This window comes from Catharus ustulatus, chromosome 9 (genome assembly GCF_009819885.2).
Source record: "Catharus ustulatus isolate bCatUst1 chromosome 9, bCatUst1.pri.v2, whole genome shotgun sequence".
NCBI classification, from domain to species: Eukaryota; Metazoa; Chordata; class Aves; order Passeriformes; family Turdidae; genus Catharus; species Catharus ustulatus.
In genome coordinates this window covers 22,624,844-22,650,933 of record NC_046229.1, presented here as the reverse complement: position 1 = coordinate 22,650,933, position 26,090 = coordinate 22,624,844, and the positions used below count along the sequence as shown (strand labels likewise).

The window sequence follows — 26,090 nt, the reverse complement described above, 5'->3', positions numbered from 1 at the left end:
ATACAGACCAAGCCAGGGGTAAAAAAAAGCTGTTAGAGTTCCTAATGAAGTAAAGAGTTAATATACAGTGTGAGACCATTGCTCTTGCCAGCAGTGCCTGAAACATGAATGAGGAGCCGAGCTACTCAGCAGGGTGTGGGCTGAGGTGTGCTTCCTCTTCCAGCACTGCAGATTTGAATTTCGTGTCATATTTTGCATGAACTGGCGATGTACTGAAAAACAAACCTGGATGTTCACATCTTCTTGAAGTGAATGTGACTTTGATGTGACTTCTAAAGACCTGCTTAACCTCTGTCTCATGGTGTTAGGCAGTAAAGGAACTGTACTGGGCTGGGTGCAGGGAGGCTTCCTTTTATTCCTGGAAGCCTCTTGCTAATTCATATCTCCCAGTCAGGGTTGCTTGCAGGCAAATGTAGAGTTACTGAGCTTTTCAGTGTGATGGAATATATTCACTCTGGGCTGTTTTAGAGTATAAATTTTTGTGTGTTGTAGCTGACCAGAATGTTAATTAGGAATCTACTCAGTACCTGTTTTTTTGCTGACTGTTCCTAGTGGTAGTGTGTGTGCAAAGCTCTGCAGCCCTTTGTACAAATGTTTGTTGCAGAGCAGCACCAGGTGTGGAATCTTTGTTGTTCTGGACTTTGTACAAGCAAGGAGTGCTACTTTTGCACTTAAACTAAGATCCAGTTGAGCCTCATTCAAAGTACAGGAGCATCTGTCAGAGTTGTTGCTTTGGAAGACATCTGGGTGATCGTTTATGGTTAAATGCAAAAAGGGATTAAGGCTTTACTGAAAGGAAGAGAGCAAAGCAAAAAAAGCACATGCAAAGTGCTAAATTGAATGTTAAGGACTTTAATGTGTATAGTACATTGTAATTTTGGAGTTCAGAATTGCACAATATTGTAAGTTCCTTCATATTAACTATATGGAGCTTCAAACTAGCATTGTTCTGAAAAATTCCTGAGTCTTTTCTTCTGTCAGTTATTGAAAATCAAACCAGACATTGTGCTGCATTTAAGTTTGTTTTTCTGAATGGCTATTGAAATTCTGTTTGTTTATCAGACAACTCAACCCATACATAACTGCAATCATCCCCATGGACCTTGAAATTTGGGAGCTCTTAGTTGTTTCTGCAGTGTCTCAGAACCAAAGAACTGAAATTTCAAGTGGAAGGAGAAGAATCTTGCTTTGCCCCACCTTTTGTTGGAGCAAATACAAATTTACACATATATGATACTGCAATAGTGTGTTGACCAGAAGTGTGATTACTGGTGTAAGTGTTCTTGCCATTTTCTCAGAATTCTTTAGGGAAACCACAACTACAAGAAAAATGCCTCTCAGTCAACATGGTTCTGTTTCTTGACAGTGCTGTTTTAAGGTGTGGTTTAACAGGAGTGGTTCAATGGGTAGGCATTATCTTTTATTCTGTGGAAGTTGAATCTGTGTTCTAATCTTTACAAGAGACTGGAATGCTTAATGGTTTCTGTTCTAAAAGCAAGGAAGATTCCTCTAGTCTTCTGTTGTCTCCAGTCATACAGTTCCTTTCTCTGTCCTCTTCTCTCTGCATTTTCTGGTAAATGCTTCTCTGGCTTCCCCAGTGGGTGTCATCATCGGCCTCTGTGGCTGCCCCCTCCAAATTTTCACATCAGTTCCTGAAAAAGTTTTTCTATTCCTCTTATTTATAAATCTTGCTTTTGTTGACGTTTATATTGATGGCTCTAAAATGTAACTCGGCAGTACATTTTGGGAATAATGTTTGCTAGTTACGTATCTAAAAGTAGTAATTTTATTTGTATGGCTTTTATTTTTTAATTTTTTTAAATTTTGAAGCAACTGTAATTAGCTGTAAAGAGTAAGGCATATGTCTACTGGGTTTGGTTGTGCTAGATAAGTGAGAATCCCTGTAAGGAAAAGGCTCTGCGTGGGTGGAATAATTTGCAAAAGATTTTTTTGTATGCTGGGAAATATCATGTTGGAACAGGTAAGGGATATTCAGTTCACCAGACTTGCCCCTCTTTGTTTGGAGAACCATTAAGCCTCTGTGATTCTGCCAATCAATGCCCACCCATGTGTCAGGACAGATCATTTTGCCACTGAATCCTACAGCAACTTGTCTCAGTGTTCCTGTGCTGGGATTCTTGCAGGTGTGCAGGGGCAGGTTCTGGTCTGCTGTGGAAACCAGAACTCCCCTGCAACAGTAAGACTTGTTAAAGGAGTCTTTTTTCTCTTTTGACCTTATAATTAATGTGAAATAGTTTTTAATTAATTTTGTAATTTACTCAATCGACTTTTGTTCACAATTTCTAAAGCTTATTCTAGAACATATTGCATCTCTTCTGTTCAGAGGGGAAATATGTGCCCTCATCTTTGATTATGTTAATGGCATTTTTATTTGTTTGTATTATTCTTTGCCTGTAAGGCAAAACGAGATTTTTTTTTTTTGGCATTAATTTTCACAGCAGCTTAAATGAACTCCAAATATTGCTTTCACAGGATTAATCTAAAATTAATTTTTAATTTTGATCATCTGCCTATGAAATATGGTTCACTATGGAGACTTTGTAACTTCAGTTTAAACTGTAGTTTGTGATATTTCTCTGTGGTTTTTACTTTGTCATTTTCCTGTGTAAACATACAATTTTCCTTCCTTTGAGAGATGCACTTTTAGCTCTCTTTTATGGCCATGGTAGTCTTGTAATTAGAACTTCAAAAATAAACAACTAAATTGTAGAGATTATTCCCAAATGCCTGTGAAATGTAGAAATGTAGAACTGCTACTGTACTGATTTTTAAAAATACTGCTGATAAAAACCTTCTCTGGAGATTCCAGCTTAATATGGGTTTTGATTTGAAAAGATACAGGGTGAAACTTCTGAGTTCAGGGGGAAACCTTGTCACTGGAAGTATGGAAGTTCAGGCGGAGTGTCACTTTGGGTCATTTCGTCTCTCTAGCAAATAGGAGACTCTTGCATTTCTGACTATGAGTAAATAGTGACGGAGAGGACTTGCCAGGCAGAGTCACGGTCGGTCTCGTATTAATTAATTGCCAGCAAAACAGCTCCGTGCACGTGGCCGTGTGTGTGAATCCCACCCCTCCTAAAGCTCCCCCTCGCTGTGAGTGCAAGCGCAGCCTTACGGGAGCTGCTCTCTTAGGACGAGGTGTCCCAGACCGCTGCCTGTTCCAGCAATGAGGAGGGTTCAGGGCTCGGCTGTGCAGCTTTGGCCGACGGCAGCGGGCTCGCTTTGGTCCCTGGGTCGGCCCCCGGCTCCCGCAGCCCCGGGCTCTGCTGCCGGGCTCTGGCTCCCTCTGCTGCCCGCCGGACGCCACAGCCCAAACCCTTCTCTCCGAGTGTTCCAGGCAGCCTGCAGTGCAAAATTCCATCTCAACAGTATCCGGGTCCAACTGCAAATTGTGTTTGGCACAGCCGGATTTTGTCTCTGTTTATATAATTTGATTTGAAATAGCGCTGCTGGTAATGAAACAATAGAGAACAAAATGTTTTATTGCTTCTGTTCTCCAACTAATCAAGCTTTCTGTTTCCCTCTTTTGCAGGTGATAGAAACACTTTCAAAGCTTTCCCGCACTCCTATTGCACTAGGCACAGGAATAAGGTATGTTATTGCCATAGGGAATGGTGGGAGCTATGCCTCTCGGTGTGATGCTTCTTGGAAAAGTTGTCAGAGGCAGTATAGGCTGTGTCCCTCAAAAGAATTTCTCTAGCTGTAAGCCAGAGTGCCAGCTGGGCAGCTAAGCAAGGCTCTGAGGAGTTACAAAAGGTATCTGCTACCTCTGGTACACTCTCTGAGGGGCCCGAGTTTGTGTCCTGCTCATGCTGAAATGGGAGGTGAACAGAGGAGCGGCTGGTACTGCAGAACTTGTGTGGTAATCGTGACACAGGGATCAGAAGTCAAGCTGATGCAGTGCCGATTTATGTAAAGACAAATGGGGTCTCTCTTCTTCATTGCTTCTAAAAAATCAACAACATTGGCCAAGTTTTTGAGATTGTTGTTTTCAAAAAGAAACCAGAAAACCCCCAAGCAGGCCTAACTTGAAAGTTGAGATTTTTTTTTTTTCAGTTGAAAAATGTCAATGATGTGTTAGTGGTGATTTATAACAACTGTTTCCAGTAGGGTTTTTATTATATTAAGTGTCAATTCACATAACAAAGTATAAATACACATATACTGTTTATCAGAGAAGGAGGGGAGCATACAAGCACATTAGTATGCAATAATCTGTGTAAAGATTTTGGAAACCAAACAGAAATCCACTGTATGACTAGGCTAGGGGTGTCTGTAATTAATGCTATTTTTCTTTCTATAGGCCCTTCCCTACAGAAGAAAGTGTCGATGATGAAGATATCTACAAAGGTCTTCCTGATTTAATAGAGTACGTTGTAAATTTATTAATTACAGATTTTGTTTTCAGTTGCATTTGTTTATATTGTGTTGTAGAATAGTTTTAATTGAGAATGGGATATTTATTTAATTGGTAAATATTTTGTTAGTCATTATGCTGACCAGGAAGAATTAATGATGAACACTTACTTGAATTATAATGATACATTTGTGTGTATAATACAACATATTTCATAGAGGGTCCTGGTAGCAAAGTAAATAAAGAATGCATTTCTAAGTTACCTGTCAGTACTATGAGAATGCTTTCAGAAGATTGCATTATCACTTGCAAGGAACTCAAGGAAATTGTCTTGAATTTGCAAAGAAAATGCATTCAAATACATCTTTTCCCTAAAGTCAGTGAAATTCTTAATGTGAGTGCATTTACCTCTTCTGGGTACGTGTTTACAGGATTGTCAGAATAGTCTTGTATCCTATAGTTGGGTTCTCTCGGGATCCATGAGGATTCATGTTGGACCAGAGCTAGGTCAGAGCTCACTGCTCCCAGGCTCACCGTTCCCCAGCACTCCTTGCATGTCGTTACTGAAGTGTGGGAATGAAGCTGCTGTTCACACCAGGGATTGTTACTTCAGTGCCTATAAAGAAGGGAAACCTCACCATGACTGGCATTGCTCAATTTATCACTTTCCCTGCAAAGCTTGTCCTTGTCTCTGCAGCTGACTGACTGTCTCAGAGATAATTGCTTTTCACTCTGTGTAGCAGAGCATGCAGAATGGAGGAGTTGCAGTCTCCTCTGAGACCCAAGTGGACAAGAGGTGATGTCCTTATCTCTTAGATGTAGTGGTATTGTAACTGTTTGAAAATAATATTTCTACCAGTTCTTAAATGGGTATGTAAACTCAGCATTGTGAGACAGTCCTTCATTAAAAAAAAAGCAAACAAATCATACCAGAAAACTGATTTGTAACTCTTCTTGTGCAACAAATTATGAATATTATTAATGGAAATTTAATAGCTGCATGCTGTCTCAGTTGTGGAAGAAGCAATTCAAGAGTAAGAAACAAACATACCAGTGAATGATGCAAATGGCCTACGTTTCTTAGTTTCCCTCAATTATTAGGAAGTTTTATTTGAAATTGATTTAATTGTCCCTGAGTTTAAATGGTGGCTAAAGACTTTAAAATCAGTTTAAGTACAGTAATTTCACGATTATAAGCCGCACCATTGTGACTAAAATTTTGGTCCGAACCCGAAGTGCGGCTTATAATCAGGTGCGGCTTATATATGGACAAAGAACGAAAAGTTGCTGTTTTAGTTTGGAGAACAGGTGTCTGCTGAGAAAGGCAGGAACTTCTCTTTGAAATGGAGAATGTAAACCCCCTCTCTCCAAATTATTAGAATTTGGAAATCAAGGGGCTTTCAGGCAAAAATATGGGAATTAGGAATAACAGTTCTTTTCTAGGGAAATCAAAATAGAAATACAGTACTGCAAAGAAACAAACTCCAAACCCTGACAAAGTCAGAGTACAACCTGACACCCCGTCAGGCAGGGTGTTGGTAGCAGTCCCATTAAATGGTGGCTGCATCCTCCTGCAGTGATAGATGTGATTCAGTTGGAGCAGTGCTCCTGCAGAAGGTGCAGTTTCCCTCTGGAAGTCTAGTGGTGATGTGGAGAAATCCAGTTTCCCTCTGGAGTCCAGTGGAGAAAGGGGCTCCCTTAGTGTCCCAAAGCCTCTGTTTTTATCTTGGTAAGAAATGTTGGGCTCTTCCCCCTGGCTGGAGCAACTTCCAGTGGGATGCAGTAATTTTATCAGTCCCACAATGGGACTCAATGGCCATTAGCAGAAAATGACTCCCTGGAGGAAGGATGGGTTGTGAAAAGATAAAGAACAATGGCCTGCCTGGTTTCAATGGATGGCCCATTAGCAGAATATCTGCCGTGGAGATAAGGATCACTGTCCCCACCCTCAACAGATGGTGATAGAACAGATACCTTTTATCACACTCTGTATTGTAACATGCGGCTTATAATCAGGTGCGGCTTATGTATGGACAAAAAACCAAAAAGTTGCTGAAACCCAGAAGTGCGGCTTATACTCAGTGCGGCTTATAATCATGGAATTACTGTATATTTGTCAGAAAGAGCTGTAGTAGTTATCTGTTTCTATCCTTACTCTGCCTTTTTGCCAGCTTTTGTTCCCTGGAGCAGAGGTGGTAGAATGGAGTGTGTCTGCTAGATGTGGCAGCTGCCAGTGTTTATGTGAAGTGCCGGCACACCATCACTGCTGGTGGGAACTGAAATGCTGGACTAACCTGTTGGTTTTTATTCTGAAGGATTTCAGTGTTGTCTTCCAACAGGACAAACCTCAAGATTGTCAGCATATTTGATCTAGTTTCTATATTGTTATTGTGACTTGACTGCTTTCAGTATCTTTTAGAGTTTTTTTGTAAACTTAGCCTAAGAAATTGGGAGTGAAAGATATGGGCTTGATACAGTCCTAGCTCAAAGTAGGTGGGACACTAGCAGGGCTGACTGTAATGAAGCTGAATTAATTGAGGGTAGAGTTGAGCATTGACTTTCTTCTTTAGTTTTACAGTCTGGGTTATTGGAGGGCACCACTTGAGCATACTTGGTTTCGTTGAACTGTCTGATTATCAGTTTAATTTGTTCCTTTTTACATTTTTGTGTAGCTGAGGGTTGCAGGGAGATGATCCAGATTCTGGTTTATGATGTGGAGGTACAGTGCCTCAGTGCTGGCTCTGCAGTCCTTTCTTCAGGCAGGAAGAAGACCTGTAACAGTGTCTCGCTGTGTAGTGGGATGCCAGGCAGTAAGGAGAGGCAGCTCCTCTTCGCTGATGTGGTGGGAAAAGAGTGAAGGAGAAGAGGATTGTAGCTTGTAGCTTGTGACAAAACTGTCCTGAGATGTTGCTTTTGCTGCTAGTTTAGTTCCCATGTGGTTCTAAATTAATGTAGTTTTCAGTATTGTGTTGATTCTGTAAAATTTATTTAAAATTAATTGAGAAAAGAAAATTAATTAATGGACTTAATTTCCCTTAATGAGTTATTTTCGTTAGATATTCTATTAATTAATCTGTTTGTTTACTGTAGAAGCTTCTCCTATGATTAGTCCCTTGCAGAGCTGGTGGTACTTTGTGCTGCAGCTTTTTTCTTGTCTTGTCTTTTCAGTGAAACTGGTGTTGAGGAAGATGAGGAGTTGTATGATTGTGTCTATGGAGAAGATGAAGGTGGGGAAGTTTATGAAGACCTAATGAAAGATGAAGCAGCACAGCAACCTGTATGTTTTCCAGTTCCTAGCTGCTTTGGAACAATAGCAGCTAACTTTTTGAAAGTTGAAATGATGTCTTTATAGATTCAGGGACACTCCTGCTCAGCTGCATCTGGAGTTGTCATGTGCAGACCATAATCTTCTACGTGAGACTTTGCAGGCTGTTTGGGTAAAGGGGAAAACATTAACTATAGTAAGCTTTAAAAAAAAAAAGTGATTTTAAAATGAAATACAGTTATTACTTTGATAATTTTGAATAGTAAAATTTACCAGCTATTTTAAGAGCAGTTAATTGAATTGCATACTTGAAAGTGTCCTACCTCCAAAATTCTTATAATTTTGTGAAATTATTGTGTATAATATTATTTTAACCATAGTTTGGAAAACTAGCCTAACACGGGCAGCTAAGAATTGTTTCAAAGTAATGAATTTCCTGCTTATTCAACCATGTAGGTTTTGTTGATCATTAGGTTGTCATTATGTTGCAAAGGGAACTGTTCCCTTGAGTTTTTTCCAGGAGTAGGCATCTTTTCTTACCTTTACTGGTATCACACATTATTTCTTATTCCCTCTTTCCTTTTGCTTACTGCACTCAAATTCTAGATGTTTTTGGTGTGAATAGATAAATTGATATGTCAATTTCTGCTGAAAGTGTCTGCATTAGTGATCTCTTTGGGTTAGGTGAGCACAAAACTGAATTGAGTGATTTTAACTGGAATGCCAGGATTTGTTTGCATTGCTTATATGAGTATTGATGAACAGCAAACACCCACATTTTGCAAATGGATATAAACTATTGACTACTGCAGCTTCTGTAATGGGGCACATACTGCAAACATTTTGGGCAGTGTTGAGCTAAAGGTAAAAAATAGCTGAAAGTCTAAATAATGTCAAATTCTAATACTTTTGTAGGGATTAATTAACCTACAGTTAACTGTGACAGTGTTTCCTTCCCCTTACAAAAGAATTTGGGAAGAAATGATAGACTTGAGATGAGGGTGACCATGGTGATGCTCACAAAGCACATCTCTTTTGATAAGCCTGTATTTTTGCAAAATGGTTACTTGTGTCTGCATCTGATAAAGATAGACCCTTAATGTTCATTGTGGGAAAATGAAGAACTGCACCAACTGGGTTTTCAAGAGCAGTTTCTGAAATTGCAGCACCTGGTAAAGGAGTGAGAAGCTGTGTTTAGCTTGTAGGAGCTGGTTGTAGAGTCACATAGAGACAGAGAGAGAAGGGTAAAGAAGATCAGCCAAAGCACTGACCAAGCTTTATGGACCTGTGTGATTTGCAACTTGCTATGTAGTTGAGGTGGTAGGAATACTGTAAGGTGGCCAAGCTGTATAGGAGCTGTGTGGGGCTCATGGACAGTGGAAGTGGGGCTTACTCTGTGCTGTGCTTAGCAGGTGCGTCAGACTGGCAGCAGAGAGGGAGTGGAAGGAGTCTAGCTCTTGAACATACCACGAGCTAAATGTTAAAATTTCAGTCTAGAAATTCTGCTATTCCTAGAAGAGAAAAGTCTTTTGTTCTAAGGCTGAAAGTGTTTTTTTCTGAATGGAAAGAGCTATAGTACTATATTTCTACTCCTGACTCTCCCTGTTTTTGAACATCATCTAATCATCTGGTCTATGTGCAACAGAGGAATTCTCTACACTGGATGAAAATAAGTAAGATGCAATCAGGGATAAGCTGAGGGATGTTGCAAATTGATAAACAGGCTTCAGAGAGGATGCTGTAGTTCTGTTGCTTGTTAAGATACTGCTTATTGTTGTTAGAGAAAACATTTGGGATTAGTTACTGCTTCTGACTGCAAGCACCTATCCAGTTACTGTGTCAAACCTCCACACTGATTTCTCATATCTCCAGATCTTCTGTGCCTTGCTTGACATGAACAATTCCATATCACCTTCCAGTTATTTACTCTTTTATTTGAAATAGGATTTTATTGAAGCTGTAATGCTGTAAATCCTATCCTGGGTAAGAGTGCTTGTAAACTATTTTTATAGTGTCATGTAATTACTGATAATTACTTCCATGTCCTGTGAGTCTAGTGGTTTACATGGAAAAAATCCAAGGGTCTTGTTGGAGACACACACATACATAAGTGAGAGTTGAACTTTGAGATCACTGCACTTCTTGATCTGATCCTGTTGTGTCTGAAGAGAAAGCTCCACTTGAGAAATAAAAGGGGAAAAACTGTAAATAAGTACAAGAATAGACTAAATCCAATATTTATGGTGATGCAAAGTCACATGATTTAGCCCCATTAAGTTTAATAGAATTATTAACTGCTGAGTATTTGAAATAAAATTTTTCAGTCTGAATGTAAATGAAATGTGATCTTGTATTTCAGCTTCCCAAGTACGTGCTGGTACTTCAGTGCTTTATGTCTAAACATTAACTTTTCATAATATTACTTTGTTTTTGATTTTACTAAAGTCATTGGCTAATTGAACATTAAAATATTCTTGGTTATTGCTGTCATCTTTGGAGGCTGCAGTACTCAGAGAATTTCAGGAAGCAGTTATCCTAATTGAGTAATTCTAAACAAATAAAACCATTTGTTATCCATTAGGTGCCTGTTAATGACTTAAACTTGACTCCATTGTAATTGCAGAAATGTCCTGAAAATGACATAAGAAGCTGTTGTCTTGCTGAAATAAAGCAAACTGAAGAGAAGTACACTGAAACTCTGGAATCGATCGAGAAAGTAAGAGCTGCTTGCAGAACTTGAAGCATGCATTTTTATAGTGGTCTGGTAGATAGAATTACAATAGCCAATGTATATATAATTTTTTTTTTCTTTCAGTTTTTCATGGTGCCATTGAAAAGGTTTCTGTCAGCATCAGAGTTTGATACTGTTTTCATCAACATTCCTGTGAGTAATTGCATATTTAATGGACAGATATGAGGTTCATAGCTAATTGTGATATATTTGTGTTACATGTTACTGCACAAAATGATTATTTGAAATACAGTGCATGGTGTGTTTGTTAGTTGATTAAAAAAGATGTGCACTACCAATTTTTTTTTTCTACTTGAGGGAACAAGGTACAAGGTAAGATAAATAGTGTTAGCATGTGAGATAGTGAATTGTTATAAACTGGAGTATTTTTGATCCTTAAAAGCTGATAATTTCTAGAAATGGATTATCTTTGAAAAAATGCTGATATTTTAATGATGGTAGAAAGTTGTGGCTGCTAAGTTACCTGTCACTGTATACTGACTTTCTGTAGCAAGTCCTTGTAGCTGCCCAGGCTCTTACATCATTGAACACACTTGAAAGTTAACATAATTCACAGTTTTGGATTCAGAATCTGGTGCTGGAAAGAATAAGGAAATCCTCTGTGAACTATCTAGGAAACCTCCTATTTGTCTGAAACAATAGTACTTCCTATGATTGCTGCTTTGTGTCATTTATTTTTGGCTTAATCAAAACAGTATGACAATTTACATCCACTTTTAGTTGATAAGTGTTCAGAATGTCTTTACTCTGTCTGACTTTAAAGGAAGACATCAGAAATGTTCTAAAACCTCTCTCAACACAGACAAATGAAAGCAATGTTCTTTTATGAGGCCTTTGTAAAGAAAGGGTTCCCAGAGTGTGGCCCATGGGCCACATCAAGCTATTATTGCTTGTAAAATATCACCTCTGGTTTGGCCATCTCTGGCATGTCCAACAGGCTCTCAGGTTGTAGGAGGAGGTGTTGGGGATTTAATTTTATTCTGGGAAATCCCGATCTGTCTGTAAAAATGTTTTGGTTATTGTTCCAGTATCATCCTGATAGGAGGTAAGTTATGACAGTTATTATAGGGATGATACCTGACCCCTTGCCATATTTTTCCCTTAGTGAAGTTTTCACTCTCTCTTAATTACTGTCTTGTCCTCCACTTTGAATATCAGTCCAAAATACTGTCACAGATATCAGTAACTAATTTGTCTTCTTGAATTACATCAGCTCCCCACAGAGATCCTTTTGCTTTTGAAAACAAATTTACATTCTGTCCTGCATTAGTATTTCTCACTTATTGCAAATAAAACCACGATGTGCCCTACCTAAGTTACTGTAAACCTCTTTCCTAAGGCTCTGTGTGCCCAGGCACATTGACTTATTTATATTAAAAGACCTAATTCCAGTCAATGGAAATACTGCACAGGGGTACAGAAGGTGCTTGAATGCTGTAAACACAAACAGGTCACCCCACTCACTACTTGTTAAAGGATTGCATGGGAACACATAAGATTAAAAAGAGCAAAATCTTTTTGTTTTAGATCAGGGAGACACATAGTAAACTTATATTTGGGTTGTTTTATTTTGCTTTTTGTAGTCAGCATTCAGTATTCTGCTGTTACAAGATATTGCTTTTTTTGAACTCCAGGAGCATTTCAAAGGCATCCCATAACCTTAAAAGAAATACAGGACTTGCTTAAGCCAAAAATATATGGAAATGCTTTGCCTACTCAGACCTTGTCTGTGTGGCAGTTCCTCAGCAGGAAGGCTGGAGGGCAGTGGAAGCTTGTTTTAAACTAAAAATAGCTGTTACACAGAGCTCTGCAGCAAAGTGAGATGTGAAGAGCAAATGCTGTGTTCTCAGAACAGAATGGATTTTCTTCTGTTGAGGGGTTGTGGTGAAGGATTGTTTCCTTAGGGTGATGTTATATTCCTTAAATAGACTCTAAAAGATGCTTGCTGGATCAACTGCTGATATCAAAATACTTCATTTTGAGGAAAAAACTTCCAAACCAATTACCCCAAATTACTCACTGGTCACAAGAGAGTGTCTTTCCTTGGCTCTCATATTTCTAAGTTCTGTTCTTTAGAGTGAATGTATGGCTCTATACTTGCATCTGCGTATGTCTGTCTATATTTTGTATATATGCATTTGTATGTACATCTATGTGTGCACCCATATATGTGCACTTATATGTGCACCTATGCATGCCTGTGAATTATATATATGGACGTACAGAGACAAAGAGAGGTGAAAGTACATGTAACACACTGAAGTGTTGGAACATTCATTAACTTCAATGATGTTAACATCAGTTTAATTTAAAACTTGATTTGAATTAAGAAACCCAAAAAGACCCATTGTCCCCTTAGCATTAAACTGTTTTTCATGGGTATTGCTTAACTTAGTCCCTGTGTGCTCCTTAGAAAAAGTGTTCCTGTTCCAAATACATTAATTGGGAAACATTTCTGTGATAAAGTCTGTGTACTGCAACTTAAGGTTCTGAGGATGAGGCCATACATAGCAACTAAATTTGATCTCTTTCAAGATTCTGCATCCTCATCAGTGATGTGATTGACCATGTATGTACTGTTAGTTTTCATCAGTGTGAAGTGAAAAGTTTTAACTTAGTTCACAGCTCAATATCGAACATTATTTTTGTAGTATATAATTTCTTTACGCAGATTTTCAAACTTCTTAACCTGTTTTGACTTAATTTCTTATGAATTCTCTGACAGTGTCCATATAGTGTTAAGGCTGATGCAATCTCCTGTAGTTTATATATGATAGTGTATAAGCAAGGAGAGTTGCAACAGTAATCAAAGAGGAAATCTTTCTGCAATATTCTTTTCTCTCTTTCTCAGATAATAGGTGAGTGCTGTATTGGGAAACTCATTATGATTGCAGTTAATTTAGCATTGGGACATCACTAATTGACCAATGTAATGTACAGAACTAATTTTTCACAGCTCAGGGACAAGAATCATTACTTCAACTTGTCACTAAAGCATTTACTTGACTTGCTTAATTTTAAAATTATCATTATAAAATAAAGGTGAATTAACAGTGCACGTTTCAAGCAAGGATAAATTAGTCTCTAATAGGGATTTCTTGGAGGTTAGTTTTTCTTGTTGCACCATAAAGATGTGCCAAACTTTCAAATTACATTCTACTCTCAAATGATCTGTTTTCTAATTCATTGAAATTATTTGGTCTAACATAAAACAATTTAGTTTTATATTCAAAGCTTTAAGCCATTCTGGTTTTACAAAACTTTTCTCCTCCCCATTATTATTTTTAAGGATTTGGTGAAAATTCACAGGAACCTTACACAGGACATCAATGATTCTATTGTTAACAAAAATGATCAGAACCTATATCAAATTTTTATTAACTACAAGGAAAGGTAAGATTCAAGCACTCTTACTAATTGTGCCAGTATGTGCTCAGTTTGGTATTTTACTGTGTTTTTATTTGATGAATATTTCTGAAACAGGATTGAAATCAAAGTAAGTATCCTTATCAGTTATCCTTCTTAGTTTTTGTGTTTTGAGCCTGGAAGTCAAAATGCAACCTATTGTTTTATCAGCCCTCCCTCCTGTTAGCCCAGCTTTGGCAATATTTTTACCTAGGTAACAAAAGTATTTTTAAGGAAACTTAAATATCTTAATTTGCACAGATTTTTTTTTTAAATGCACACAATCCCAGATATTTTATAGTATGTATAAGTATTGTTTAAGAGATTAAAAAAGGACACTTATTAGGGATATTTCAGATTAGAGATAACAGAAGAGCTCATAAATGGAAAGAAGAGACAGCAGATGTAAAAGAGAAGAGAGAGGAGACTATGGTCTTGCTTTACCCTGAGTCAGAGGTGTGACAGTAAAGCAAACACCCTTTGCCTTCAAGCTTTGAAAAGCAGCCAAGCTGATAACAGGATAGCTGTGGCAACATGCCATACCCTGTGGGCTAATTGCCAGTTTTTTTACTCACCTTTTCATATTGTTCCTTCTGCAGCACTGAACAGCTGTTGGACTGTATAGATGAATTTATATGCCTGTGGTACTTGGCTGAAGAACACTTGTTCTGTTGGCTGTGCTGCTGACTTATCTTAAAGTAACCTTTGGATTTTGGTTAAAATCTCTGGGAGCAGAGTCAGAAAGACTTGAGGGACCTTGGTTTTACTTCAGGGTGATGGATGAAGGAGGATTATTTCAGTTATAATTGGTGTGTGAGAAATTGGACAGCAGCATCCAAAGAATGTTAGGTGGGACAGTTTTCCAAGGGAGGAGGGTGTCCCAGACTGCCCATAAACAGTCCTGCCTTCAGAGACCCTCTGTCTCAGCTTCTAGTTTGGAGCAGGACAGTTATTTCCCAGGCTATTACACTTTCTGCTGCTGTAGGAGGGAATCAGGGGACAAGGAGTTGTGGAAAATGCTTATCTTTTTAAAATTGTTCTGAAATGTGTGCTAAAAGAGGAACAAAGGAAGCTGAGAAGAAATGCCAAGTTAATATTATAATAAAAAGGGAAAGGAGGTTGAAACAGTGTCTGAACCATACAATGATTAAAAGTAATCAGAAATAAGTTTTAAATCAGTGTCATCACTCTATTGTGAAAAAAAAAATTAAATAAAAGGGTAAAAGTTAGGTGAGAGAAAAAGAAATTTAGGAGACCTCAGTGGAAGGCTCATGGGAACCCACCAAAATGGATTTGAAGCATGAAGAAGAAATCACCTTGGCACTGGCACTAGAAGAAAGCACACCACAGAGAGGCAAGAAACTCCTGTCATAAAACCAGACCCGTTCAGGAAGCAAGCATTGCTTCACTGGACGTATGTTGAAAATTTCTTGAGATTTCATACACTATTATTTTGATCTGAGAGCTCAGACCTGATAGAAACTGTTGGAGCCAGATCAGTTTAGATAACCTACAAGTTTTTTAAAGGATGGCTGTCATTAATCCTATTAAACCTATGTTCCAGAATTTATTCATTACAATCTTGGAAGTCTGCATTGCTGTAAACACTACAGACTGTTTTGTTCAACAGAAGTTTTGCTGCTTTTTAATGAATCCTGTTATTTATCATAACATATTTATATATATGAGACTATTAAAGGAAAATGGAATGATTTTGAATCATTTTGAAAATACAGCAAAACTGTTCTCCTGAATAGTTTTCATTCATTCATGCTGCTCATTGAACACATGGCTAAATTCTATCCTTGGTTATATGGGCGTTGCTCCTTTTGAAACAAGGATTGTTCTTAAATAAACGAATATTTCTTTCATTCTTTCTCTTGCTTTGATTTAGGTTGGTTATTTATGGACAGTACTGCAGTCAAGTGGAGATAGCGATATCATGCTTAGACAACATCTCTAAGACAAAAGAAGATGTTAAATTGAAGTTAGAGGTATCAGTATTTTTTAACATGTATATATACACACACACATTATATATACCATGTGTTTCTGTGACTGTGTCCTGCTTTCATTGAAGTCAAAACCTGTATGATGATGAAACTAAGCTGGAGTGATGAGTGAATGTGTTTCCCTTCATTCTTTTGGGCCTCTGGTCAAATAAAAATGTGCTGCATGTAGAAGAGTGCACATCCTGGTCCTGAAGTGAAGGGAGTTTTGCCACTGGAATTAGTAGAGTTAGGATTTTCTTTCAGGAAGTGATGATCAGTGGTACCTTTCCATTTCTCAGCTGGAATGTAGAACTCTATGTTCAGGATCACACAGGCTGGGAGGGACCTGTAGGCTGAACAAGCCCATATTCCATAGGCTCAGGGCTGTCTGCCACAACCCCTGGACCCTTTCTACAGACCTGCTGCCCACCTGCTCAGCCCTCAGGGCCAGCATGAACCTGGCTAGTGCCTAGCAGGTGAGGGCCTTCATCTTTGCCTTTGGCCTTCGTGTGAGGTTTGTGCTGGGCCTACCCTGGACAGTGTCAGCTTCACCCTGGGCTGTGCTGTCTGCAGACCTGCTGTGGGTGTCCTGTGTCACCTGGTGGGTCACCCTGTGACATTCTGCAGATGATTGCCAATGGCACTAAAGGAGAGGGGGCCTTGGACAGAGCCCTGAAGAGCTCTGTTCGCAGCTGTCCCTCAGGTGGTGCAGGAAACATCGGTCACTGCACCTTTTGAGCCTGATAATCCAGTCGTTTTTGTATAGACCTTCAGCATAACATCCCATATATTACATGGATGTTACTCTGCTGTGAGAGATGAAGATTCCCATATATACCTTCTTCACATGCCCAGATATTGCTGGCAAGAGGACTTGCTCCACAATTTTTGCAGTGAAGTGCTGAAGTGAGATTGACTGACCTGTGGTTTCCATGATTACCTTTCACTTTTTTTTCCCCCCATAGGAATATATAATCCTTTAGCCATGTGGAATGCCTAAATTCTGTTGCCTTTGTTCTACTCTGTCATGCACGTTGAAACTTCTAAGAACAAGTGACTAAATGAAGGCTTTTTTTGATATTGCCATATCAACTGTTTTTCTTCATTTTGTTGATACTATTTATCACAAACAATATAGTTGCTTATATGTCATTGAATTTTCATATATATCACTTGAATAGGTGCACTGTCTAGCTCTGTTGTATTATTCTTTCTTCTGCTTTGATCTAGGAATGTTCCAAGAGGGCCAATAATGGGAAATTTACATTGCGGGATCTCTTAGTGGTTCCCATGCAAAGAGTGCTAAAATATCATCTACTACTCCAGGTATTTTATTTTTGAAATTTAAGGGGGCTGAGAGCAAAACTGTGATTGTCTGTCATCAGTGGCTTGTAAAAATGAAAGCTAAATGTCTTTATCAAAGGAAGGTGATTGACGCTTCCCTAGATATGTTATGAAATAAAATTCAGTCAAGTGCAGGGTTTCTCCCAGAGATCATTTCTTAGAGTGGAAGCATATCTGGGGAAAATCGAATAAAACACGATTGTTTCCTCACTCTCTGGACCTTTTATTGTTGGTGTGTTTCAAATGGTTAGTAGTACCTAAACCATAATCATGGTACTTGGAAATGTGAGCCATTACCCCCCAAAAGAGGAAGCTGTGCCATACATACAGCATACTTTTAAGATACTTTCTTCGCTGTCATAAATTGCAATTAAGCCATATTTATTTTGAAATGCTTCTTGTTATAACCCACAAAGCATTAGCTTTTGCAGTTAGTCCTGTAATAAGGGTGGAGAGTCTTATAAATTTAATTTGATAGCTGTGCCAGGAGACTCATTAGTTCAGCTGCGAAGAAATGTATTACTATATTAGACTGTCAACCCTGCTGATGCTTGTAAAATGTCATTTTAAAAAGATCTACTACTTATATATGAAGCGTAATTTTTACTCTGCAGAACAACATACATTTTGTAATATTAAATTTTTGAAATACTTCTATAAATGAGTCATCAATATTTTGATCAATGTAAAATTTGAAAAAACCAAAATGAATGGTACAACTTGTTTTTTTTTAAAAAAGGTATGAGATCTGACTCATGATTTTATAATCAACCTGTGTATTGTGGAAAGGTGTTATACAATGTTACTGTGCTCTGTGTAACAGTATCTATATCATATATAGATATGGGTAACATATCCATATATATTGAACAAGAAAAATATTTTACAAACTTGAAAAGAGAATGAGTAAATTATTAAAATTGTAATGCAAATATAAGTACTGATTACTTATTTATTACTAATTGTAGTATTAGTATAAAAATACTATTTTGTTTCTTATGATTTTACTGAGTTATGTCAACTGAAATGTAAAATTATTTCCTCAAATTATAAAGAAGAAATGACCTGTTTCCCCGAGAAGTTACACTTCTGCTTCATAAAACCAAAAAAGATTCTGTGTTTTTCATATGAGAAGTGACTAAAATAATTCCTTGAACATATAAAGTTGATTTTATTATGTTTTCTGAGTCAGCTTCCTCTTAGGTGTAATGAGACAGTGACTTTTAAGCTGTGCACACTTCAGCTGAGGTTTCACTGCCAGCATGGATCCCTGTCTGTGGACAAATACATGCTTTGGAATAGGATGAAATACCATAAATGAACCTGAGTGTTGTTTACCTGGGCTTCCAGCATGCACTTACAGTAATGATCTGATTTGGCAAGTTTTAAGTGCTAGACAGACCAAATTCACTTCTCGTGATGGTTCATTAGCAGCTAAAGTCATGTTTAGGCTGTGCAGCAATCATTCCTAAACTCTTGCCAATTAACTGTTTGCAATAGTCCCCACTCACTGGTAGGCTGCTCACTCTGGGAATGAAAATGCCTATTCTTGGGCTGTGTTCTCTGGTTTTGGCTTCTTTATTTTTTTGGGGGTGGGGGATGAGCAGTGATAATTTCAATATATAAAAATGATAAACAGTGGGTGGAACGTTTTGACTGTTCTGTCCACAGGAGCTGGTAAAGCACACTACTGATCCCATGGAGAAGGCAAATCTAAAACTGGCACTTGATGCAATGAAGGTGAGCATTTATGACAGTGAAGTATTTATGTCTGTTGGTGGTTAGAATGGTAGCTCAGAATTCTATTTCCTGGAGAAGATCATGTTCTTCACAACCTTTCAAACATGTTTTCACAGGTTCCTGTGAGCTTTGTGTGTCATGGCAAGTATAAAGCTAAGGGTTTTGCTGAAGTCTGGGAAACAAGTGCAGTAGTTTTTTGAAGCAGAGGGTTTGTGAAATGGAACTTCCCCGTTTTGGGTTACTTTTGCATTTGCTGAAAAGCAGGTGTTTCAATCATGCTGGTCTTGCTTCTGAAATTTAGGAGTGTTTCTACTACTGTACGTCAATTTGAATCAAGATCAGTAATTTCCCAGCGAGATGGCAAACTGTCTTTGTTTACAAACCCTTTTTCTGTTATCTTAATATGATCTCTGTGGCATTGCCTTTGAAAGCAGTAGCATCTTTCTGGAAGTGGGGTACCTGTCACTATACATTCACCTGCAAGTGGTACAAACAAATGCTTTACAGAATAACTGTGCTGCCTTGTGCATGAGGTAGTATATTATGTGCTCCTCTGCACAGCTTCAGACACAAAGCACAGGTCTGCTTCAGTTGCCTTCATGGCACGAATGGTGACATTCATGTGCTGCAATTGGGAAATTTTTTCTATTTTTTGTGGGGAAAGGAGCCAGCATGACACAAATTATATCTCCTGTTGTAATCTGTATGGTCCACAGTAGATGCTGAAGTCAGACTAAGTTAGTTTAGGGTCACACACCTGTCTCATATTTTGTGACTGCCTTGAATGCCTGGAATACAAACTAACTCATAAATGAGATTTTTAGTTCTTTTTTTTTGTTAGCCATTTTTGTGCAGTGAGCGTAGAGGGATGGGAACCATGATAATTTCCCTCGGAGAGGTGCCTGAAAAGAGACAGCACATTGTTCATCCATCTAATGGCAGGCCGTGCATCCTGCCTGCTGCTAATTGGCTCAGAAAATAACTATTGTTTTATATTTACCGCTGCTTTTTCATTCCAATTTTCTGGTTTTCTTCATTTTTGATGTCTTTTGGATGCAAAAATCAGAGAAATCTGTTGTCAGAGTGGCTGTGGCAGATATGTGCTGGCTGGCAGCACGTAACCAAACAAAATATCACAAAACCTCACCCCCAGCCCCTCCAAACGCACAGACTCCTGAGGTATGAGCATCTGTCCTTAAGGCTGCAGCCTTGTTCCTATTCTGATTTACTGTAGTCACTGCCACTGTAGTAAAAATAGCAGTGTAGCACTGGTGTTTTGCTTCTAAAAACCCTGGTGTCTCTCACCAAGAGAGACAAAAAGAAAATATCTTTGGAAAAACTGCTAGCAAAGTGGTGCTGCCCCCCGCTGGAAAGAAAGTTCTTGGAAGGATTATGCTGTTGGATTTCTTTTGGCAGCAAGAAAAGAGGTTATTTCGTTTCTAAGCTAAGTCTTTTACTGACGTGAATGTATCCTGCACAGATCCATTTGGGAAACTAGCATAATGACTGCAGCTATTAATAGATTCTGATTAAAAGCATCTTGGGGAGATCATGTATTTTCCTCCCACCCTCCTAATTTGTGACCATATTGAAGGGATACTGTAAAAGCAAGTTAGGAAGATCAGAATGCCTTTTCCAACTGCTGCTCTCAGCATTCCTGACCCTACCAATTACCTCTTCTGCTCACTCTTCATCTCTAGCCATAAACAGAGAAGCTCCAGCAAATTGTCACTATTACTCAAGCATCTTCAGAGCATTTTAAAGCCTTTAATGTACAGTATATGTTCTGGTAAAGGGCACAATAATGATCTCACCCTGTGACTTCAGGTAGTATATCCCTTCAAAAGCCCCTTTTAAAATCTGCTGTGTAATGGCTTCTCTCTGCTGTGCAACAGTAAGAGCAAGATCCCACTACTGGGGCCATAACTTCTTCTCTTCTAATAAGCACCCAGGTTTATGATTCGTTTACACCTTACATTCTGCTTTTGAACTGCCTTATATGTTTTCTACTATATTCTCTATTTACCTCCTATTTCCCTCCCATGTTGGATGTTGACTGCTTAGACAGTACTGAGCTGCATAAATTATGTTTCCATCTTTAATTTAAAAAATAAAACACTCAGGAAATTCAGAAAAAAAATAAGCTGTTTTTAATAATTTATCACTTGTTTCTCTCTTGATACTACATTCATGTTCCAACAGATATAATGAAGAGTGTTGTAATTATTATTGAAGATATGCAGACCCTTTTTTCCTTCTTTATTTAGGCATATGTATTGGTAATTCTTGAACGTAAAAAAAAATTTCAAAAGAAGTTATTAAATATGCAGATAAGACGAAGATAAAATTAGAAATGAAAAGTTTTCTTCCCTTTTGCTGTTGATACTCTAGGACTTGGCTCAATATGTAAATGAAGTAAAGAGAGATAACGAAACACTTCGGGAAATTACACAGTTTCAACTATCAATAGAGAATTTGGTACGTGATTTTGAAATTTACATATGATTTTAAAATAACTTTTAATAAAAAATATTGATAGATGTATTTTTTCCTCATTTCATAGGAGTTTATAATATTGTTGATAATATTTAAGTATAAGTATGCTTTGCTTGGTTTAGAACAACATGCATAAAAAAGTACTTAAATCTTGCTATTCTGGGTCTCAGTAGTAAAATATATTTGTGTTGTTAAAGGTTTGTATGTGTACAGTGACTCTCAGATGTTTTTGTAATGGGAAAACTTTTCCCATTTGAAGATAAAAATGGAATATATACTGTTTAATAATATTATATTTATAATTGTTAATATTTAATTTATAATATTTAATTTAGATGGCAATGAGGAAAATGTGTTGTTTCCTGGTCTGAAAAGTCCTTTTTGGGAGTAAAAGGAGTGAGTGGTCTAACACTTGAATGTGTTGTTACCTTCACCCCTTCTGTGGAATCTTATATTTTACTTCTCTTTCAGAACCATTCCCTCTTACAGTATGGGAGACCTCAAGGTGATGGGGAAATAAGGATAACGACATTAGACAAGCGTGCAAGGCAAGACAGGTGATGGCTTAACTTGTGTCTGCTATTGAAAACCTGTGAAGTAACTCTTTCTACTTTTGAGGTCAACTCACTGATTCTTGGGGACTTTCCATTCCACTGGGCATTCACTGAGCCTGTGTACCATTGACCAAGTGAATGTGCAAACTGATGAATGGAAAATTAGTTACTACATAATTATCTAAGATCACTAAGTCCCTTACAGGGAGTCACTCTTAAGCAAAAGTACTTTCACTGTTGGTTGTTTTATTAGTTCTTCACCTTCAAAATTTTAAGTGCCACTGGCAAAAATAAGACTTCTTGGTGTTAGCTTTCTGGAGTGTCTTTAACCATCTCTCTATTGTATTTTCGTAGGCATATCTTCTTGTTTGATCTGGCTGTCATTGTTTGCAAACGGAGGGGGGATAATTATGAATTGAAGGAAATAATAGACCTTCAGAAATACAAAATTACAAACAACCCCACTACTGATAAAGAAAATAAGAAGGTAAATATTTGTTGCTGATTCACATAAAATGTTTATTTTTAGCAAGAATTTGAAGCATTTTGCGGGAGTTTAAAATGTAAATACAATTTCTTTAAGATGTTCTTTGTTTTAAATATAAGCTGGAGTAATATTTAGAAATTTCAGCTTTATTTATTTTGAGGTAATTAAAATGTTTCAGTAAGTCATTCTAAGGGAACACAATAAAGTGGTCTTACTGTTCCCAAAATTAAGAATCAAACAATATACAAATGCTTTTCGGTTATTTTTTAGGGTTTTTTTTTCCCCCCTTTCCTTTCTTCATAACTGATGACTTTTGTATTACCAATCTTCTTACACAGTGGTCTTATGGCTTCTACCTCATTCATATCCAAGGTGAAAATGGTTTAGAACTTTATTGCAAAACTAAAGACTTAAAGAAAAAATGGCTTGAACAATTTCAGATGGCTCTGTAAGTATATTTTTATTAAGGTAGAATCACATTCATCACTCATGTAAGGATTTTGCTTGAATTATACTGAACTTTTTTCATGTTTTAATGCAGTCCACAATTTTATTTGACATTCTGAGAAACAACTGAATGACATCTTCAACAGTATTTCCCTGAAATTCCTTCTGGAAAAGGAAGAGGGCACTCTAGGCTATGTAGTATTTTCCAACCTTGCTTCTAAAACTGTTTTAGTAGTGCTGTCTTAAGCAACCACAGGGAAATACTGATTATATTTACAATAAATATCTATCAGTATAGTTACATTTTTCCTGTGCCATTTTAATTTTGACTAATTGAAGTAAGTTTTTGAAAGGTGATGCTGGTGGTGTGGGAGGGGATCCTGGCATCTTTCCTACTGGCTTTTTATCAGTTTTATTAGTTACTAGCTGAATCAAGTTGCCTGGCATATTACATTTAGTTTCGAAAGACTGATTTCCTTTGTATGTTTTAAAGTGAGAGGAGGTTGCTTTAGATTCTTGAAAAGTAAGTTGCTCAGTTGCAGCACTGCAGATTACATTATTGTTATGCAGCGTGAACTTTATCTCTATTTCTGATTCTTGTCATAAAGACAAACATGATTATTGACACCTTGGGTATTGTGATTAAATTTTAAGCATGCACAAGGGAATTGGATGACAGGTGATGCTTGCTTTATGAAAAGAAAAAGTGTAAGGGGGAGTGAGAGGCTCCCAGTGCACACAGGATTAGCAGTGGTGGGTTTGGATGTGGTTGTAAAGGGATGTGGATTCAGGAAAAAGGCTATTGTGACCTGATTTGAGTGAAGCTTCCTTATAAACTATACATAATTCTTAAAATATGAATATGATAAGTGTTAATGATTTAATGGAAACATATGAAAGGAGAACCTGAGTTGGACAGCTATAATAAAACCTGTTTACCAGGTTTCCCAGGCAAAAATTATATGTGTTTCAGCAAAAATATCTGGGATCATAATTGGGGATGGAAGGAGGTATTTATTTGCATGTGTGCCTCTTTCTGTCCCTCTGCTCTCCCTGCTGTGCTTTGTGTAATATCATAATTATATGTACTTAACACTTGTGAGAAGTGAGGAACTCAGACTTACCAGCTTCAGCATTGTGACTCTTCATCACTCTTCAGGCATCCTGGCCCAGTACTCCAAAAAACCAAACAAGCCAGATGTCAGGTGGAACTAGGAAGAGTGGGGAGAGCACTATGATTTTTCTCTCGCCTCTTCCCAGCCGTTCTATGGTTGTGTGCAGGACCATTCTTCCCTTCCCCTCCTGGTGTTGCTGTGTGAGCGCAGCTCTGCCCTCGGGCACCAGCCAGCATTGCTCAGCTGTTGGGAGTGTGCCTCTGTCACAGGGTTATTGCTGCTGCTTGCCTGTGTGAGCAGAGCAGGCAGCACCTCAGTGGTTGAGGAGTCCATGTGCCATTCTTTCCTCTCTGGCAGATGGACTTTGAAAATGGGTAGTGGTGCCTTGCATGGATGTTTGTCCTTCTTGTAAAGCCACACCTCGAGTTTCACTTCTTCCCGTGTGGTTAGGGCATCAGGGCTGAGGTGCAACATGATGCTGTGGCATTATTGCTACATCCTTTCTGAAGTTTTCATTGCTTATCCCCAACTCTGATACATGGGTTTGACTTTACTGTGTGTTTTCCTCAGCATCTCTCCCAAAACACACCTTGGTGCATGCAGCAGTAATGATATTCTAATGCATGTTGAGACACAAGGGTTTGTATTTGGGAATAAACTAAGCCAAGCGTGTTGAATGGTTGCTTGGTTTGATTTGTTGTTTTCAGGGATCTCATTGTCAACTGTGTAGATTAACTTTCCTGCTCTGAGAAGTAGCCATGATTGAAATTATGCTCTTATTCATCGTGTTCAATTATAATTACTGCTTCCATGGGCAAAATACTTCTCATTATTTAAAAGTTTTACAAGACTGCAAACCCAGCACAGTTGAAGGGGTGAATAACTTTGGGTTTTGATTATCAGAAATGATGTTGTTTACTGAGTTCCAGACAGAAATTTCAATGCCTTTGGGATAGCAGTGTGTTGAAGTCAGGTTTGTGCAAGTGTTAATCTAAGAACATAGTAAGAGAACAAACTTGGATCTCTATTTTTAAAGTAAGAATTAACCTTGTTGCTACTAGAACAGTCTAAGAAGCATAATTGTTTCAGCTAGGTTGTAATTTCTCTTTTTTTGAAGGGAGGAAGTTAGATGTTTATACTGGTATATGAAACAGTGATGATAGTTTATTTGCTGAAAAAACACCAATTGTTGAGATGCTGGTGTTGTTGAGATGAGAATTTCTCTCCAGGTATGGGAAGCTTATGTTATTGATGAAGTATGAAATAGAGGAGAACACTGCTTTGCTGGCTGGACTTGATTTAGGTGCAGAGGGCAGGAATACGTTAGGCATACTTGGTATGGAAAATCCCTAAAGGAAGGCTAGATGAAACCCCAGTGCTGTTTCCAGACTGTTACTTTTCAGACTAGTAAACTTCTCTTGGAAAGCTAATTTCACAAACCTGTGAAAATATTCTACCTCTTAGCCAGCTCTGTTACTGTAGTTTGTGGTGAGTTTTGTTTTGAGGGAGGTTGGAAATGCTGGTTTACTGGTCACAGGAAACTGAGTAAATTATTTTAATTGTTTAGTCATTGTTTTGTATTTATGGCAGCTCTGTTCCTACAGTATGTATTTGCTGTTTCCCTGAGACTGTTGCTTAATTTAGAAAATATATGATATTAAACACCACAATTTCTTTTTCTCCTAAGAATTTCATGGGTGTTCTTGAAGTCTCTTTGTTCAGCACATCATCATAGAACAATGATACTGTGTTTTGGCTGTGCTGCGTTTGATGCTATTGACCTAGACACAGTAATAGCCACAGCTGAAGCTACTTGGTTACCCATAGCATCCCAAAAAGAGTTTACTGTGTGCAACCCAAAATCACTGCTTCTTTTGGATTGCTGGATTTTCTGGATCACAATAAAATGAAGCAGGACACTGGGGCAGCATAGTTAATATTGCAGTCAAGCTCTTAAACCTTTGGTTGGTGGATTTGAGAAATTTTCACAAAGCTGTCTGTCAGAAACCACTGGAGGATGTTTTATGAGGAGCCACCATTGCAAGTGCCCGAGTCTTGCCTTACTGGACCTCTTCTCTGGCTGGTGTGAATGGATGTTCTGCATGCCTGGGGGAAT

The 26,090-nt window shown here is 38.1% G+C and overlaps 1 protein-coding gene across 2 annotated transcripts in view; it reads left to right on the top strand.

The window, feature by feature from the left end:
* VAV3 (vav guanine nucleotide exchange factor 3) overlaps positions 1 to 26,090 on the top strand; it is a 149,855-nt gene that overhangs the window by 47,965 nt on the left and 75,800 nt on the right. For both annotated transcript variants that reach the window (XM_033067481.1, XM_033067480.1), the window contains exons 3-15: positions 3,554 to 3,612; positions 4,325 to 4,390; positions 7,547 to 7,655; positions 10,267 to 10,359; positions 10,459 to 10,527; positions 13,685 to 13,788; positions 15,695 to 15,794; positions 17,022 to 17,117; positions 18,807 to 18,875; positions 21,267 to 21,353; positions 21,843 to 21,928; positions 22,280 to 22,412; positions 22,751 to 22,860. In XM_033067481.1, the coding sequence (XP_032923372.1) occupies positions 3,554 to 3,612; positions 4,325 to 4,390; positions 7,547 to 7,655; positions 10,267 to 10,359; positions 10,459 to 10,527; positions 13,685 to 13,788; positions 15,695 to 15,794; positions 17,022 to 17,117; positions 18,807 to 18,875; positions 21,267 to 21,353; positions 21,843 to 21,928; positions 22,280 to 22,412; positions 22,751 to 22,860 (1,181 nt within the window). The remainder of the gene's footprint in view (positions 1 to 3,553; positions 3,613 to 4,324; positions 4,391 to 7,546; positions 7,656 to 10,266; positions 10,360 to 10,458; positions 10,528 to 13,684; positions 13,789 to 15,694; positions 15,795 to 17,021; positions 17,118 to 18,806; positions 18,876 to 21,266; positions 21,354 to 21,842; positions 21,929 to 22,279; positions 22,413 to 22,750; positions 22,861 to 26,090) is intronic.